Here is a 15,777-nt window from a genome sequence, read left to right as displayed (position 1 = left end):
AATGTAGACACACCCCTTACTTGAAATGCAGTCTTGCTCTTCCTGCTAGTACTGCTTTAAAAAGCAGTAGACTATATCCATTTACATTTACAGTTACGTCATTTAGCAGACGCTCTTATCCAGAGCGACTTACAGTTAAGCCCTCTCGCTGCTTGAAGGACAAACCAGACCGTGCTGATAATGTAGCGGGTGTCCGTCCTATCTTCTCTGACCACAGAACATCAGCCTTAATTTGTCATTCTATACAGAACAAAAATATAAACTCAACATGTAAAGTGTTGGTCCCATGTTTCATAAGCTAAGATAAAAGATCCCTGAAATTGTCCAAACGCACGAAAAGCTTATTTCTCTCATTTTGTGCACAAATTTGTTTACATACCTTATTAGTGAGCATTTCTCCTTTGCCAAGATATGCCACACCTGTCAGTTGGATGGATTATCAAGAAGCTGATTAAACATCATTACATATGTGCACCTTGTGCTGCGGACAAAAAAAGGACACTCTAAAATGTGCCGTTTTGTCACAACACAATGCAAGTGGCATACTGACTGCAGGAATGTCCACCAGAGCTGTTGCCGGAGAATTGAATTTAAATTTCTCTACCATAAGCCGCCTCTAACGTCGTTTTTAGAGAATTTGGCAGTACGTCCAACCGGCCTCACAACTGCAAACCATATGTAACCACGCCAGCCCAGGACCTCCACATCCGGCTTCTTCACCTGCGGGATCGTCGGGGGGGGGGGGGCATAATTAATTTATTTCAATAGACTGATTTGTTTATATGAACGGTAACTCAGTAAAATCTTTTGAAATTGTTGCATTTATTATTTTGTTCAGTATATTTCCAAACGTGTGTTGTCATGGCTCTCTCTTGTCCCTCTGCAGCAGACATATGGTGAGCAATATGTTTGGAACATCGTAATGCATATCGTATCGGCACCAAAGTATCGTGATAATATCGTATCGTAAGGTCCCTGGCAATTCCCAGCCCTAAACTATAGAATTGTAACTCGTTCTATAGGATTGTAACCTTGTATTCCTCCTCTCTGTATTTCAGTTCTACCTCCAGGACACTAAGAGCAGTAACGGAACGTTTATCAACAGCCAGCGTCTGAGCCGGGGCACGGAGGAGAGTCCTCCCTGTGAGGTCCTCTCTGGTGACTTCATCCAGTTCGGCGTCGACGTCACAGAGAACACCCGCAAAGGTACACATACAACGATGATGTCAGGTATATGGTACACGACAATGTGTGTTGTGTAGTATATGGGTACACATCAGTGTTGGAAAGAGCCCGCTATCTTTCCATTATCGCTTCTTCTGTGACAGCATATTTGTAAACAAACTGAAAAGGTGCATACCACCTGCTACTGTGTTGGAGTGTGGATAGTCTGAACGTTGCATACCACCTGCTACTGTGTTGGAGTGTGGATAGTCTGAACGTTACATACCACCTGCTACTGTACTGGAGTGTGGATAGTCTGAACGTTACATACCACCTGCTACTGTACTGGAGTGTGGATAGTCTGAACGTTACATACCACCTGCTACTGTGTTGGAGTGTGGATAGTCTGAACGTTACATACCACCTGCTACTGTACTGGAGTGTGGATAGTCTGAACGTTACATACCACCTGCTACTGTGTTGGAGTGTGGATAGTCTGAACGTTACATACCATCTGCTACTGTACTGGAGTGTGGATAGTCTGAACGTTACATACCACCTGCTACTGTACTGGAGTGTGGATAGTCTGAACGTTACATACCACCTGCTACTGTACTGGAGTGTGGATAGTCTGAACGTTACATACCACCTGCTACTGTACTGGAGTGTGGATAGTCTGAACGTTACATACCACCTGCTACTGTGTTGGAGTGTGGATAGTCTGAACGTTACATACCATCTGCTACTGTACTGGAGTGTGGATAGTCTGAACGTTACATACCACCTGCTACTGTACTGGAGTGTGGATAGTCTGAACGTTACATACCACCTGCTACTGTACTGGAGTGTGGATAGTCTGAACGTTACATACCACCTGCTACTGTACTGGAGTGTGGATAGTCTGAACGTTACATACCACCTGCTACTGTACTGGAGTGTGGATAGTCTGAACGTTACATACCACCTGCTACTGTACTGGAGTGTGGATAGTCTGAACGTTACATACCACCTGCTACTGTACTGGAGTGTGGATAGTCTGAACGTTACATACCACCTGCTACTGTGTTGGAGTGTGGATAGTCTGAACGTTACATACCACCTGCTACTGTGTTGGAGTGTGGATAGTCTGAACGTTACATACCACCTGCTACTGTGTTGGAGTGTGGATAGTCTGAACGTTACATACCACCTGCTACTGTGTTGGAGTGTGGATAGTCTGAACGTTACATACCACCTGCTACTGTACTGGAGTGTGGATAGTCTGAACGTTACATACCACCTGCTACTGTACTGGAGTGTGGATAGTCTGAGCGTTACATACCACCTGCTACTGTACTGGAGTGTGGATAGTCTGAGCGTTACATACCACCTGCTAGTACTGGAGTGTGGATAGTCTGAGCGTTACATACCACCTGCTACTGTGCTGGAGTGTGGATAGTCTGAACGTTACATACCACTGCTACTGTACTGGAGTGTGGATAGTCTGAACGTTACATACCACCTGCTACTGTACTGGAGTGTGGATAGTCTGAACGTTAGCATACCACCTGCTACTGTGTTGGAGTGTGGATAGTCTGAACGTTACATACCACCTGCTACTGTGCTGGAGTGTGGATAGTCTGACGTTACATACCCCTGCTACTGTACTGGAGTGTGGATAGTCTGAGTTTACATACCACCTGCTACTGTGCTGGAGTGTGGATAGTCTGAACGATTAACATACCACCTGCTACTGTACTGGAGTGTGGATAGTCTGAACGTTACTACCACCTGCTCACTGTACTGGAGTGTGGATAGTCTGAGCATTACATACCACCTGCTACTGTGCTGGAGTGTGGATAGTCTGAACGTTACATACCACCTGCTACTGTACTGGAGTGTGGATAGTCTGAGCGTTACATACCACCTGCTACTGTACTGGAGTGTGGATAGTCTGAGCGTTACATACCACCTGCTACTGTACTGGAGTGTGGATAGTCTGAACGTTACATACCACCTGCTACTGTGCTGGAGTGTGGATAGTCTGAACGTTACATACCACCTGCTACTGTACTGGAGTGTGGATAGTCTGAACGTTACATACCACCTGCTACTGTACTGGAGTGTGGATAGTCTGAGCGTTACATACCACCTGCTACTGTGCTGGAGTGTGGATAGTCTGAACGTTACATACCACCTGCTACTGTACTGGAGTGTGGATAGTCTGAACGTTACATACCACCTGCTACTGTGTTGGAGTGTGGATAGTCTGAACGTTACATACCACCTGCTACTGTACTGGAGTGTGGATAGTCTGAACGTTACATACCACCTGCTACTGTACTGGAGTGTGGATAGTCTGAGCTACATACCACCTGCTACTGTACTGGAGTGTGGATAGTCTGAACGTTACATACCACCTGCTACTGTGCTGGAGTGTGGATAGTCTGAGCGTTACATACCACCTGCTACTGTGCTGGAGTGTGGATAGTCTGAACGTTACATACCACCTGCTACTGTACTGGAGTGTGGATAGTCTGAACGTTACATACCACCTGCTACTGTGCTGGAGTGTGGATAGTCTGAACGTTACACTACCACCTGCTACTGTACTGGAGTGTGGATAGTCTGAACGTTACATACCACCTGCTACTGTGCTGGAGTGTGGATAGTCTGAGCGTTACATACCACCTGCTACTGTACTGGAGTGTGGATAGTCTGAACGCGTTACATACCACTCTGCTACTGTACTGGAGTGTGGATAGTCTGAGCGTTACATACCACCTGCTACTGTGCTGGAGTGTGGATAGTCTGAACGTTACATACCACCTGCTACTGTACTGGAGTGTGGATAGTCTGAACGTTACATACCACCTGCTACTGTACTGGAGTGTGGATAGTCTGAACGTTACATACCACCTGCTACTGTGTTGGAGTGTGGATAGTCTGAACGTTGCATACCACCTGCTACTGTACTGGAGTGTGGATAGTCTGAACGTTACATACCACCTGCTACTGTACTGGAGTGTGGATAGTCTGAACGTTACATACCACCTGCTACTGTACTGGAGTGTGGATAGTCTGAAGCGTTACATACCACCTGCTACTGTACTGGAGTGTGGATAGTCTGACAGCGTTACATACCACCTGCTACTGTGTTGGAGTGTGGATAGTCTGAACGTTACATACCACCTGCTACTGTACTGGAGTGTGGATAGTCTGAACGTTGCATACCACCTGCTACTGTGCTGGGTGTGGATAGTCTGAACGTTACATACCACCTGCTACTGTGCTGGAGTGTGGATAGTCTGAACGTTACATACCACCTGCTACTGTACTGGAGTGTGGATAGTCTGAACGTTACATACCACCTGCTACTGTGCTGGAGTGTGGATAGTCTGAATCGTTACATACCACCTGCTACTGTACTGGAGTGTGGATAGTCTGAACGTTACATACCACCTGGGCTGACTTACTGGAGTGTGGATAGTCTGAACGTTACATACCACCTGCTACTGTACTGGAGTGTGGATAGTCTGAACGTTACATACCACCTGCTACTGTACTGGAGTGTGGATAGTCTGAACGTTACATACCACCTGCTACTGTGCTGGAGTGTGGATAGTCTGAACGTTACATACCACCTGCTACTGTACTGGAGTGTGGATAGTCTGAACGTTACATACCACCTGCTACTGTACTGGAGTGTGGATAGTCTGAACGTTACATACCACCTGCTACTGTACTGGAGTGTGGATAGTCTGAACGTTACATACCACCTGCTACTGTACTGGAGTGTGGATAGTCTGAACGTTACATACCACCTGCTACTGTACTGGAGTGTGGATAGTCTGAACGTTACATACCACCTGCTACTGTACTGGAGTGTGGATAGTCTGAACGTTACATACCACCTGCTACTGTACTGGAGTGTGGATAGTCTGGAACGTTACATACCACCTGCTACTGTACTGGAGTGTGGATAGTCTGAACGTTACATACCACCTGCTACTGTACTGGAGTGTGGATAGTCTGAACGTTACATACCACCTGCTACTGTACTGGAGTGTGGATAGTCTGAACGTTACATACCACCTGCTACTGTGTTGGAGTGTGGATAGTCTGAACGTTACATACCACCTGCTACTGTACTGGAGTGTGGATAGTCTGAACGTTACATACCACCTGCTACTGTGTTGGAGTGTGGATAGTCTGAACGTTACATACCACCTGCTACTGTGTTGGAGTGTGGATAGTCTGAACGTTACATACCACCTGCTACTGTACTGGAGTGTGGATAGTCTGAACGTTACATACCATCTGCTACTGTACTGGAGTGTGGATAGTCTGAACGTTACATACCACCTGCTACTGTACTGGAGTGTGGATAGTCTGAACGTTACATACCACCTGCTACTGTACTGGAGTGTGGATAGTCTGAACGTTACATACCACCTGCTACTGTACTGGAGTGTGGATAGTCTGAACGTTACATACCACCTGCTACTGTACTGGAGTGTGGATAGTCTGAACGTTACATACCACCTGCTACTGTACTGGAGTGTGGATAGTCTGAACGTTACATACCACCTGCTACTGTACTGGAGTGTGGATAGTCTGAACGTTACATACCACCTGCTACTGTACTGGAGTGTGGATAGTCTGAAGCGTACATACCACCTGCTACTGTACTGGAGTGTGGATAGTCTGAACGCTACATACCACCTGCTACTGTACTGGAGTGTGGATAGTCTGAACGTTACATACCACCTGCTACTGTACTGAGAGTGTGGATAGTCTGAACGTTACATACCACCTGCTACTGTGCTGGAGTGTGGATAGTCTGAACGCTACATACCACCTGCTACTGTACTGGAGTGTGGATAGTCTGAACGTTACATACCACCTGCTACTGTACTGGAGTGTGGATAGTCTGAACGTTACATACCACCTGCTACTGTACTGGAGTGTGGATAGTCTGAACGTTGCATACCACCTGCTACTGTGCTGGAGTGTGGATAGTCTGAACGTTACATACCACCTGCTACTGTGCTGGAGTGTGGATAGTCTGAACGTTACATACCACCTGCTACTGTACTGGAGTGTGGATAGTCTGAACGTTACATACCACCTGCTACTGTGTTGGAGTGTGGATAGTCTGAACGTTACATACCACCTGCTACTGTGTTGGAGTGTGGATAGTCTGAACGTTACATACCACCTGCTACTGTACTGGAGTGTGGATAGTCTGAACGTTACATACCACCTGCTACTGTACTGGAGTGTGGATAGTCTGAGCGTTACATACCACCTGCTACTGTACTGGAGTGTGGATAGTCTGAACGTTACATACCACCTGCTACTGTGCTGGAGTGTGGATAGTCTGAACGTTACATACCACCTGCTACTGTGCTGGAGTGTGGATAGTCTGAACGTTACATACCACCTGCTACTGTACTGGAGTGTGGATAGTCTGAACGTTACATACCACCTGCTACTGTACTGGAGTGTGGATAGTCTGAACGTTACATACCACCTGCTACTGTACTGGAGTGTGGATAGTCTGAACGTTCACATACCACCTGCTACTGTGTTGGAGTGTGGATAGTCTGAACGTTACATACCACCTGCTACTGTACTGGAGTGTGGATAGTCTGAACGTTACATACCACCTGCTACTGTACTGGAGTGTGGATAGTCTGAACGTTACATACCACCTGCTACTGTACTGGAGTGTGGATAGTCTGAACGCGTACATACCACCTGCTACTGTGCTGGAGTGTGGATAGTCTGAACGCTACATACCACCTGCTACTGTACTGGAGTGTGGATAGTCTGAACGTTACATACCACCTGCTACTGTGCTGGAGTGTGGATAGTCTGAACGTTACATACCACCTGCTACTGTACTGGAGTGTGGATAGTCTGAACGTTACATACCACCTGCTACTGTACTGGAGTGTGGATAGTCTGAACGTTACATACCACCTGCTACTGTACTGGAGTGTGGATAGTCTGAACGTTACATACCACCTGCTACTGTGTTGGAGTGTGGATAGTCTGAACGTTGCATACCACCTGCTACTGTACTGGAGTGTGGATAGTCTGAACGTTACATACCACCTGCTACTGTACTGGAGTGTGGATAGTCTGAACGTTACATACCACCTGCTACTGTACTGGAGTGTGGATAGTCTGAACGTTACATACCACCTGCTACTACTGGAGTGTGGATAGTCTGAACGTTACATACCACCTGCTACTGTGTTGGAGTGTGGATAGTCTGAACGTTACATACCACCTGCTACTGTACTCGAGTGTGGATAGTCTGAACGTTGCATACCACCTGCTAATGTACTGGAGTGTGGATAGTCTGAACGTTACATACCACCTGCTACTGTGTTGGAGTGTGGATAGTCTGAACGTTACATACCACCTGCTACTGGACTGGAGTGTGGATAGTCTGAACGTTACATACCACCTGCTACTGTGTTGGAGTGTGGATAGTCTGAACGTTACATACCACCTGCTACTGTACTGGAGTGTGGATAGTCTGAACGTTACATACCACCTGCTACTACTGGAGTGTGGATAGTCTGAACGTTACATACCACCTGCTACTGTGCTGGAGTGTGGATAGTCTGAACGTTACATACCACCTGCTACTGTACTGGAGTGTGGATAGTCTGAACGTTACATACCACCTGCTACTGTACTGGAGTGTGGATAGTCTGAACGTTACATACCACCTGCTACTGTGCTGGAGTGTGGATAGTCTGAACGTTACATACCACCTGCTACTGTACTGGAGTGTGGATAGTCTGAACGGTTACATACCACCTGCTACTGTACTGGAGTGTGGATAGTCTGAACGTTACATACCACCTGCTACTGTACTGGAGTGTGGGATAGTCTGAACGTTACATACCACCTGCTACTGTGCTGGAGTGTGGATAGTCTGAACGTTACATACCACCTGCTACTGTACTGGAGTGGGATAGTCTGAACGTTACATACCACCTGCTACTGTACTGGAGTGTGGATAGTCTGAACGTTACATACCACCTGCTACTGTACTGGAGTGTGGATAGTCTGAACGTTACATACCACCTGCTACTGTACTGGAGTGTGGATAGTCTGAACGTTACATACCACCTGCTACTGTGCTGGAGTGTGGATAGTCTGAACGTTACATACCACCTGCTACTGTACTGGAGTGTGGATAGTCTGAAGCGTTACATACCACCTGCTACTGTGCTGGAGTGTGGATAGTCTGAACGTTACATACCACCTGCTACTGTGCTGGAGTGTGGATAGTCTGAACGTTACATACCACCTGCTACTGTACTGGAGTGTGGATAGTCTGAACGTTACATACCACCTGCTACTGTGTTGGAGTGTGGATAGTCTGAACGTTACATACCACCTGCTACTGTACTGGAGTGTGGATAGTCTGAGCGTTACATACCACCTGCTACTGTGCTGGAGTGTGGATAGTCTGAACGTTACATACCACCTGCTACTGTACTGGAGTGTGGATAGTCTGAACGTTACATACCACCTGCTACTGTGCTGGAGTGTGGATAGTCTGAACGTTACATACCACCTGCTACTGTACTGGAGTGTGGATAGTCTGAACGTTACATACCACCTGCTACTGTGCTGGAGTGTGGATAGTCTGAACGTTACATACCACCTGCTACTGTACTGGAGTGTGGATAGTCTGAACGTTACATACCACCTGCTACTGTACTGGAGTGTGGATAGTCTGAGCGTTCACATACCCTCCACCCTGTACTGGAGTGTGGATAGTCTGAACGTTACATACCACCTGCTACTGTACTGGAGTGTGGATAGTCTGAACGTTTCATACCACCTGCTACTGTACTGGAGTGTGGATAGTCTGAACGTACACACCTGCTACTGTGCTGGAGTGTGGATAGTCTGAACGTTACATACCACCTGCTACTGTACTGGAGTGTGGATAGTCTGAACGCTACATACCACCTGCTACTGTACTGGAGTGTGGATAGTCTGAACGTTACATACCACCTGCTACTGTACTGGAGTGTGGATAGTCTGAACGTTACATACCACCTGCTACTGTGTTGGAGTGTGGATAGTCTGAACGTTACATACCACCTGCTACTGTACTGGAGTGTGGATAGTCTGAACGTTACATACCACCTGCTACTGTACTGGAGTGTGGATAGTCTGAACGTTACATACCACCTGCTACTGTACTGGAGTGTGGATAGTCTGAACGTTACATACCACCTGCTACTGTACTGGAGTGTGGATAGTCTGAACGTTACATACCACCTGCTACTGTACTGGAGTGTGGATAGTCTGAACGTTACATACCACCTGCTACTGTACTGGAGTGTGGATAGTCTGAACGTTACATACCACCTGCTACTGTGCTGGGTGTGGATAGTCTGAACGTTACATACCACCTGCTACTGTGCTGGAGTGTGGATAGTCTGAACGTTACATACCACCTGCTACTGTACTGGAGTGTGGATAGTCTGAACGTTACATACCACCTGCTACTGTACTGGAGTGTGGATAGTCTGAACGTTACATACCACCTGCTACTGTGCTGGAGTGTGGATAGTCTGAACGTTACATACCACCTGCTACTGTACTGGAGTGTGGATAGTCTGAACGCTACATACCACCTGCTACTGTACTGGAGTGTGGATAGTCTGAACGTTACATACCACCTGCTACTGTGTTGGAGTGTGGATAGTCTGAACGTTACATACCACCTGCTACTGTGCTGGTGTGTGGATAGTCTGAACGTTACATACCACCTGCTACTGTGTTGGAGTGTGGATAGTCTGAACGTTACATACCACCTGCTACTGTACTGGAGTGTGGATAGTCTGAACGTTACATACCATCTGCTACTGTACTGGAGTGTGGATAGTCTGAACGTTACATACCACCTGCTACTGTACTGGAGTGTGGATAGTCTGAATGTTACATACCACCTGCTACTGTACTGGAGTGTGGATAGTCTGAACGTTACATACCACCTGCTACTGTGCTGGAGTGTGGATAGTCTGAACGTTACATACCACCTGCTACTGTGCTGGAGTGTGGATAGTCTGAACGTTACATACCACCTGCTACTGTACTGGAGTGTGGATAGTCTGAACGTTACATACCACCTGCTACTGTACTGGAGTGTGGATAGTCTGAACGTTACATACCACCTGCTACTGTACTGGAGTGTGGATAGTCTGAACGTTACATACCACCTGCTACTGTGCTGGAGTGTGGATAGTCTGAACGTTACATACCACCTGCTACTGTACTGGAGTGTGGATAGTCTGAACGTTACATACCACCTGCTACTGTGCTGGAGTGTGGATAGTCTGAACGTTACATACCACCTGCTACTGTACTGGAGTGTGGATAGTCTGGAACGTTACATACCACCTGCTACTGTACTGGAGTGTGGATAGTCTGAACGTTACATACCACCTGCTACTGTACTGGAGTGTGGATAGTCTGAACGTTACATACCACCTGCTACTGTGCTGGAGTGTGGATAGTCTGAACGTTGCATACCACCTGCTACTGTACTGGAGTGTGGATAGTCTGAACGTTACATACCACCTGCTACTGTACTGGAGTGTGGATAGTCTGAACGTTACATACCACCTGCTACTGTACTGGAGTGTGGATAGTCTGAACGTTACATACCACCTGCTACTGTACTGGAGTGTGGATAGTCTGAACGTTACATACCACCTGCTACTGTGTTGGAGTGTGGATAGTCTGAACGTTACATACCACCTGCTACTGTACTGGAGTGTGGATAGTCTGAACGTTACATACCACCTGCTACTGTACTGGAGTGTGGATAGTCTGAACGTTACATACCACCTGCTACTGTGCTGGAGTGTGGATAGTCTGAACGTTACATACCACCTGCTACTGTGTTGGAGTGTGGATAGTCTGAACGCTACATACCACCTGCTACTGTGCTGGAGTGTGGATAGTCTGAACGTTACATACCACCTGCTACTGTGCTGGAGTGTGGATAGTCTGAACGTTACATACCACCTGCTACTGTACTGGAGTGTGGATAGTCTGAACGTTACATACCACCTGCTACTGTACTGGAGTGTGGATAGTCTGAACGTTACATACCACCTGCTACTGTACTGGAGTGTGGATAGTCTGAACGTTACATACCACCTGCTACTGTACTGGAGTGTGGATAGTCTGAACGTTACATACCACCTGCTACTGTACTGGAGTGTGGATAGTCTGAACGTTACATACCACCTGCTACTGTACTGGAGTGTGGATAGTCTGAACGTTACATACCACCTGCTACTGTACTGGGAGTGTGGATATCTGAACGTTACATACCACCTGCTACTGTGCTGGAGTGTGGATAGTCTGAACGTTACATACCACCTGCTACTGTGCTGGAGTGTGGATAGTCTGAACGTTACATACCACCTGCTACTGTGTTGGAGTGTGAATAGTCTGAACGTTACATACCACCTGCTACTGTGCTGGAGTGTGGATAGTCTGAACGCTACATACCACCTGCTACTGTGTTGGAGTGTGGATAGTCTGAACGTTACATACCACCTGCTACTGTGCTGGAGTGTGGATAGTCAACGCTAGGCATACCACCTGCTACTGTACTGGAGTGTGGATAGTCTGAACGTTACATACCATCTGCTACTGTACTGGAGTGTGGATAGTCTGAATGTTACATACCACCTGCTACTGTACTGGAGTGTGGATAGTCTGAACGTTACATACCACCTGCTACTGTACTGGAGTGTGGATAGTCTGAACGTTACATACCACCTGCTACTGTACCGGAGTGTGGATAGTCTGAACGTTACATACCACCTGCTACTGTACTGGAGTGTGGATAGTCTGAACGTTACATACCACCTGCTACTGTACTGGAGTGTGGATAGTCTGAACGTTACATACCACCTGCTACTGTACTGGAGTGTGGATAGTCTGAACGTTACATACCACCTGCTACTGTGTTGGAGTGTGGATAGTCTGAACGTTACATACCACCTGCTACTGTACTGGAGTGTGGATAGTCTGAACGTTACATACCACCTGCTACTGTACTGGAGTGTGGATAGTCTGAACGTTACATACCACCTGCTACTGTACTGGAGTGTGGATAGTCTGAACGTTGCATACCACCTGCTACTGTACTGGAGTGTGGATAGTCTGAACGTTACATACCACCTGCTACTGTACTGGAGTGTGGATAGTCTGAATGTTACATACCACCTGCTACTGTACTGGAGTGTGGATAGTCTGAACGTTACATACCACCTGCTACTGTACTGGAGTGTGGATAGTCTGAACGTTACATACCACCTGCTACTGTACTGGAGTGTGGATAGTCTGAACGTTACATACCACCTGCTACTGTACTGGAGTGTGGATAGTCTGAACGTTACATACCACCTGCTACTGTGCTGGAGTGTGGATAGTCTGAACGTTACATACCACCTGCTACTGTACTGGAGTGTGGATAGTCTGAACGTTACATACCACCTGCTACTGTGTTGGAGTGTGGATAGTCTGAACGTTACATACCACCTGCTACTGTACTGGAGTGTGGATAGTCTGAACGTTACATACCACCTGCTACTGTACTGGATTGTGGATAGTCTGAACGTTACATACCACCTGCTACTGTACTGGAGTGTGGATAGTCTGAACGTTACATACCACCTGCTACTGTGTTGGAGTGTGGATAGTCTGAACGTTACATACCACCTGCTACTGTACTGGAGTGTGGATAGTCTGAACGTTACATACCACCTGCTACTGTACTGGAGTGTGGATAGTCTGAATGTTACATACCACCTGAAAGTACACGGAGAGCTAACATTAATGACATGCATGTCAGTCTCTCCTGGCTTAGAGTGGAAGAGAGATTGACTTCATCACTGCTTGTTTTTGTAAGAGTTGTTGACAAGCTGAATGTACCGAGCTGTCTGTTTTTAAAATACTAGCACATAGCTCGGACACCTATGCATACCCCACAAGACATGTCACCAGAGGTCTCTTCACAGTCCCCAAGTCCAGAACAGATATGGGAGGTGCACAGTACTACATAGAGCCATGACTACATGAAACTCTATTCCACATCAGGTAACTGATGCAAGCAGTAGAATCAGATTATATAAAAAGAAAACTGGTACAAATCCACCTTATGGAACAGCGGGGACTGTGAAGAGACACAAACGTAGACACGTGCATACAAACACACAACATACGCACTATACACATGGATTGTTGTACTGTAGATATGTGGTAGTGGTGGAGTAGGGGCCTGAGGGCACACACTTAATGTTGTGAATGTAATGTGTTTAAAATTGTATAACTGCCTTAATTTTGCTGGACCCCAGGAAGAGTAGCTGCTGCCTTGGCAGGAATTAATGGGGATCCATAATAAAATACTAAATGCAAAATACTGTGCTGAAGTGTGTGTCCTTCAGTGGTGCTGAATCAAGTACATCCTTCAGTGGTGCTGGATCAAGTAGGTCCTTCAGTGGCGCTGGATCAAGTAGGTCCTTCAGTGGCGCTGGATCAAGTAGGTCCTTCAGTGGCGCTGGATCAAGTAGGTCCTTCAGTGGCGCTGGATCAAGTAGGTCCTTCAGTGGCGCTGGATCAAGTAGGTCCTTCAGTGGCGCTGGATCAAGTAGGTCCTTCAGTGGCGCTGGATCAAGTAGGTCCTTCTCAATGGTACACATAGGGGACCTATACAACAAGGGTTACATCTGTTCTACACGTAGGAGACCTATACAACAAGGTTCGCATCCCAATGATCTGTTCTTCCTCCCAAACTATGCACTCGTTCACTTCACTTCACTGAATCGAAAGGAAGTGACTGGTATAAGAAATAGTGAGAACTTCCCAGTCTATGTCTCCGCCACTCCAATGCTTTTAGATTTGTGGGAAGTAGGGAACAGGTGGAGTGTACAATTCAGGGGAAAGGAGCTATTATTGGGTGGGTTGAGGTCACTGCCAATAGAGGTCACATTTCTATTTCTCACATACACGTGTTTAGCAGATGTTATTGCGGCTGTAGCGAAACGCTTGTGTTCCTAGCTCCAACAGTGCAGTAGTATCTAACAATTCACAACAATACACACACATCTAAAAGTAAAATAATGGAATTAAGGAATATATAAATATTAGGATGAACAATGTCGGAGTGGTTTGACTAAAATACAGTAGAATAGAATACAGTATATACAGTGGGGAGAACAAGTATTTGATACACTGCTGATTTTGCAGGTTTTCCTACTTACAAAGCATGTAGAGGTCTGTAATTTTTATCATAGGTACACTTCAACTGTGAGAGACGGAATCTAAAACAAAAATCCAGAAAATCACAATGTATGATTTTTAAGTAATTCGTTTTCATTTTATTGCATGACATAAGTATTTGATACATCAGAAAAGCAGAACTTAATATTTGGTACAGAAACCTTTGTTTGCAATTACAGAGATCAACATTTCCTGTAGGTCTTGACCAGGTTTGCACACAATGCAGCAGGGATTTTGGCCCACTCCTCCATACAGACCTCCTCCAGATCCTTCAGGTTTCGGGGCTGTCGCTGGGCAATATGGACTTTCAGCTCCCTCCAAAGATTTTCTATTGGGTTCAGGTCTGGAGACTGGCTAGGCCACTCCAGGACCTTGAGATGCCTCTTACGGAGCCACTCCTTAGTTGCCCTGGCTGTGTGTTTCGGGTCGTTGTCATGCTGGAAGACCCAGCCACGACCCATCTTCAATGCTCTTACTGAGGGAAGGAGGTTGTTGGCCAAGATCTCGCGATACATGGCCCCATCCATCCTCCCGGTGCTGTCGTCCTGTCCCCTTTGCAGAAAAGCATCACCAAAGAATGATGTTTCCACCTCCATGCTTCACGGTTGGGATGGTGTTCTTGGGGTTGTACTCATCCTTCTTCTTCCTCCAAACACGGCGAGTGGAGTTTAGACCAAAAAGCTCTATTTTTGTCTCATCAGACCACATGACCTTCTCCCATTCCTCCTCTGGATCATCCAGATGGTCATTGGCAAACTTCAGACGGGCCTGGACATGCGCTGGCTTGAGCAGGGGGACCTTGCGTGCGCTGCAGGATTTTAATCCATGACGGCGTAGTGTGTTACTAATGGTTTTCTTTGAGACTGTGGTCCCAGCTCTGTTCAGGTCATTGACCAGGTCCTGCCGTGTAGTTCTGGGCGGATCCCTCACCTTCCTCATGATCATTGATGCCCCACGAGGTGAGATCTTGCATGGAGCCCCAGACCGAGGGTGATTGACCGTCATCTTGAACTTCTTCCATTTTCTAATAATTGCGCCAACAGTTGTTGCCTTCTCACCAAGCTGCTTGCCTATTGTCCTGTAGCCCATCCCAGCCTTGTGCAGGTCTACAATTTTATCCCTGATGTCCTTACACAGCTCTCTGGTCTTGGCCATTGTGGAGAGGTTGGAGTCTGTTTGATTGAGTGTGTGGACAGGTGTCTTTTATACAGGTAACAAGTTCAAACAGGTGCAGTTAATACAGGTAATGAGTGGAGAACAGGAGGGCTTCTTAAAGAAAAACTAACA

The 15,777-nt window shown here is 46.6% G+C and overlaps 1 protein-coding gene across 3 annotated transcripts in view; it reads left to right on the top strand.

Annotated features, from left to right (window-relative positions):
• The window catches only part of LOC121575383 (sarcolemmal membrane-associated protein-like), a 209,358-nt gene that overhangs the window by 13,646 nt on the left and 179,935 nt on the right, over positions 1-15,777 (top strand). For all 3 annotated transcript variants that reach the window (XM_041888450.2, XM_041888448.2, XM_041888449.2), the window contains exon 2: positions 1,059-1,206. In XM_041888450.2, coding sequence (XP_041744384.1) covers positions 1,059-1,206 — 148 coding nt within the window. The remainder of the gene's footprint in view (positions 1-1,058; positions 1,207-15,777) is intronic.

Source organism: Coregonus clupeaformis, chromosome 10 (assembly GCF_020615455.1).
Source record: "Coregonus clupeaformis isolate EN_2021a chromosome 10, ASM2061545v1, whole genome shotgun sequence".
Taxonomy (NCBI): domain Eukaryota; kingdom Metazoa; phylum Chordata; class Actinopteri; order Salmoniformes; family Salmonidae; genus Coregonus; species Coregonus clupeaformis.
The sequence above is the reverse complement of the archived record's forward strand: the minus strand, read 5'-3'. Positions and strand labels throughout refer to the sequence as shown.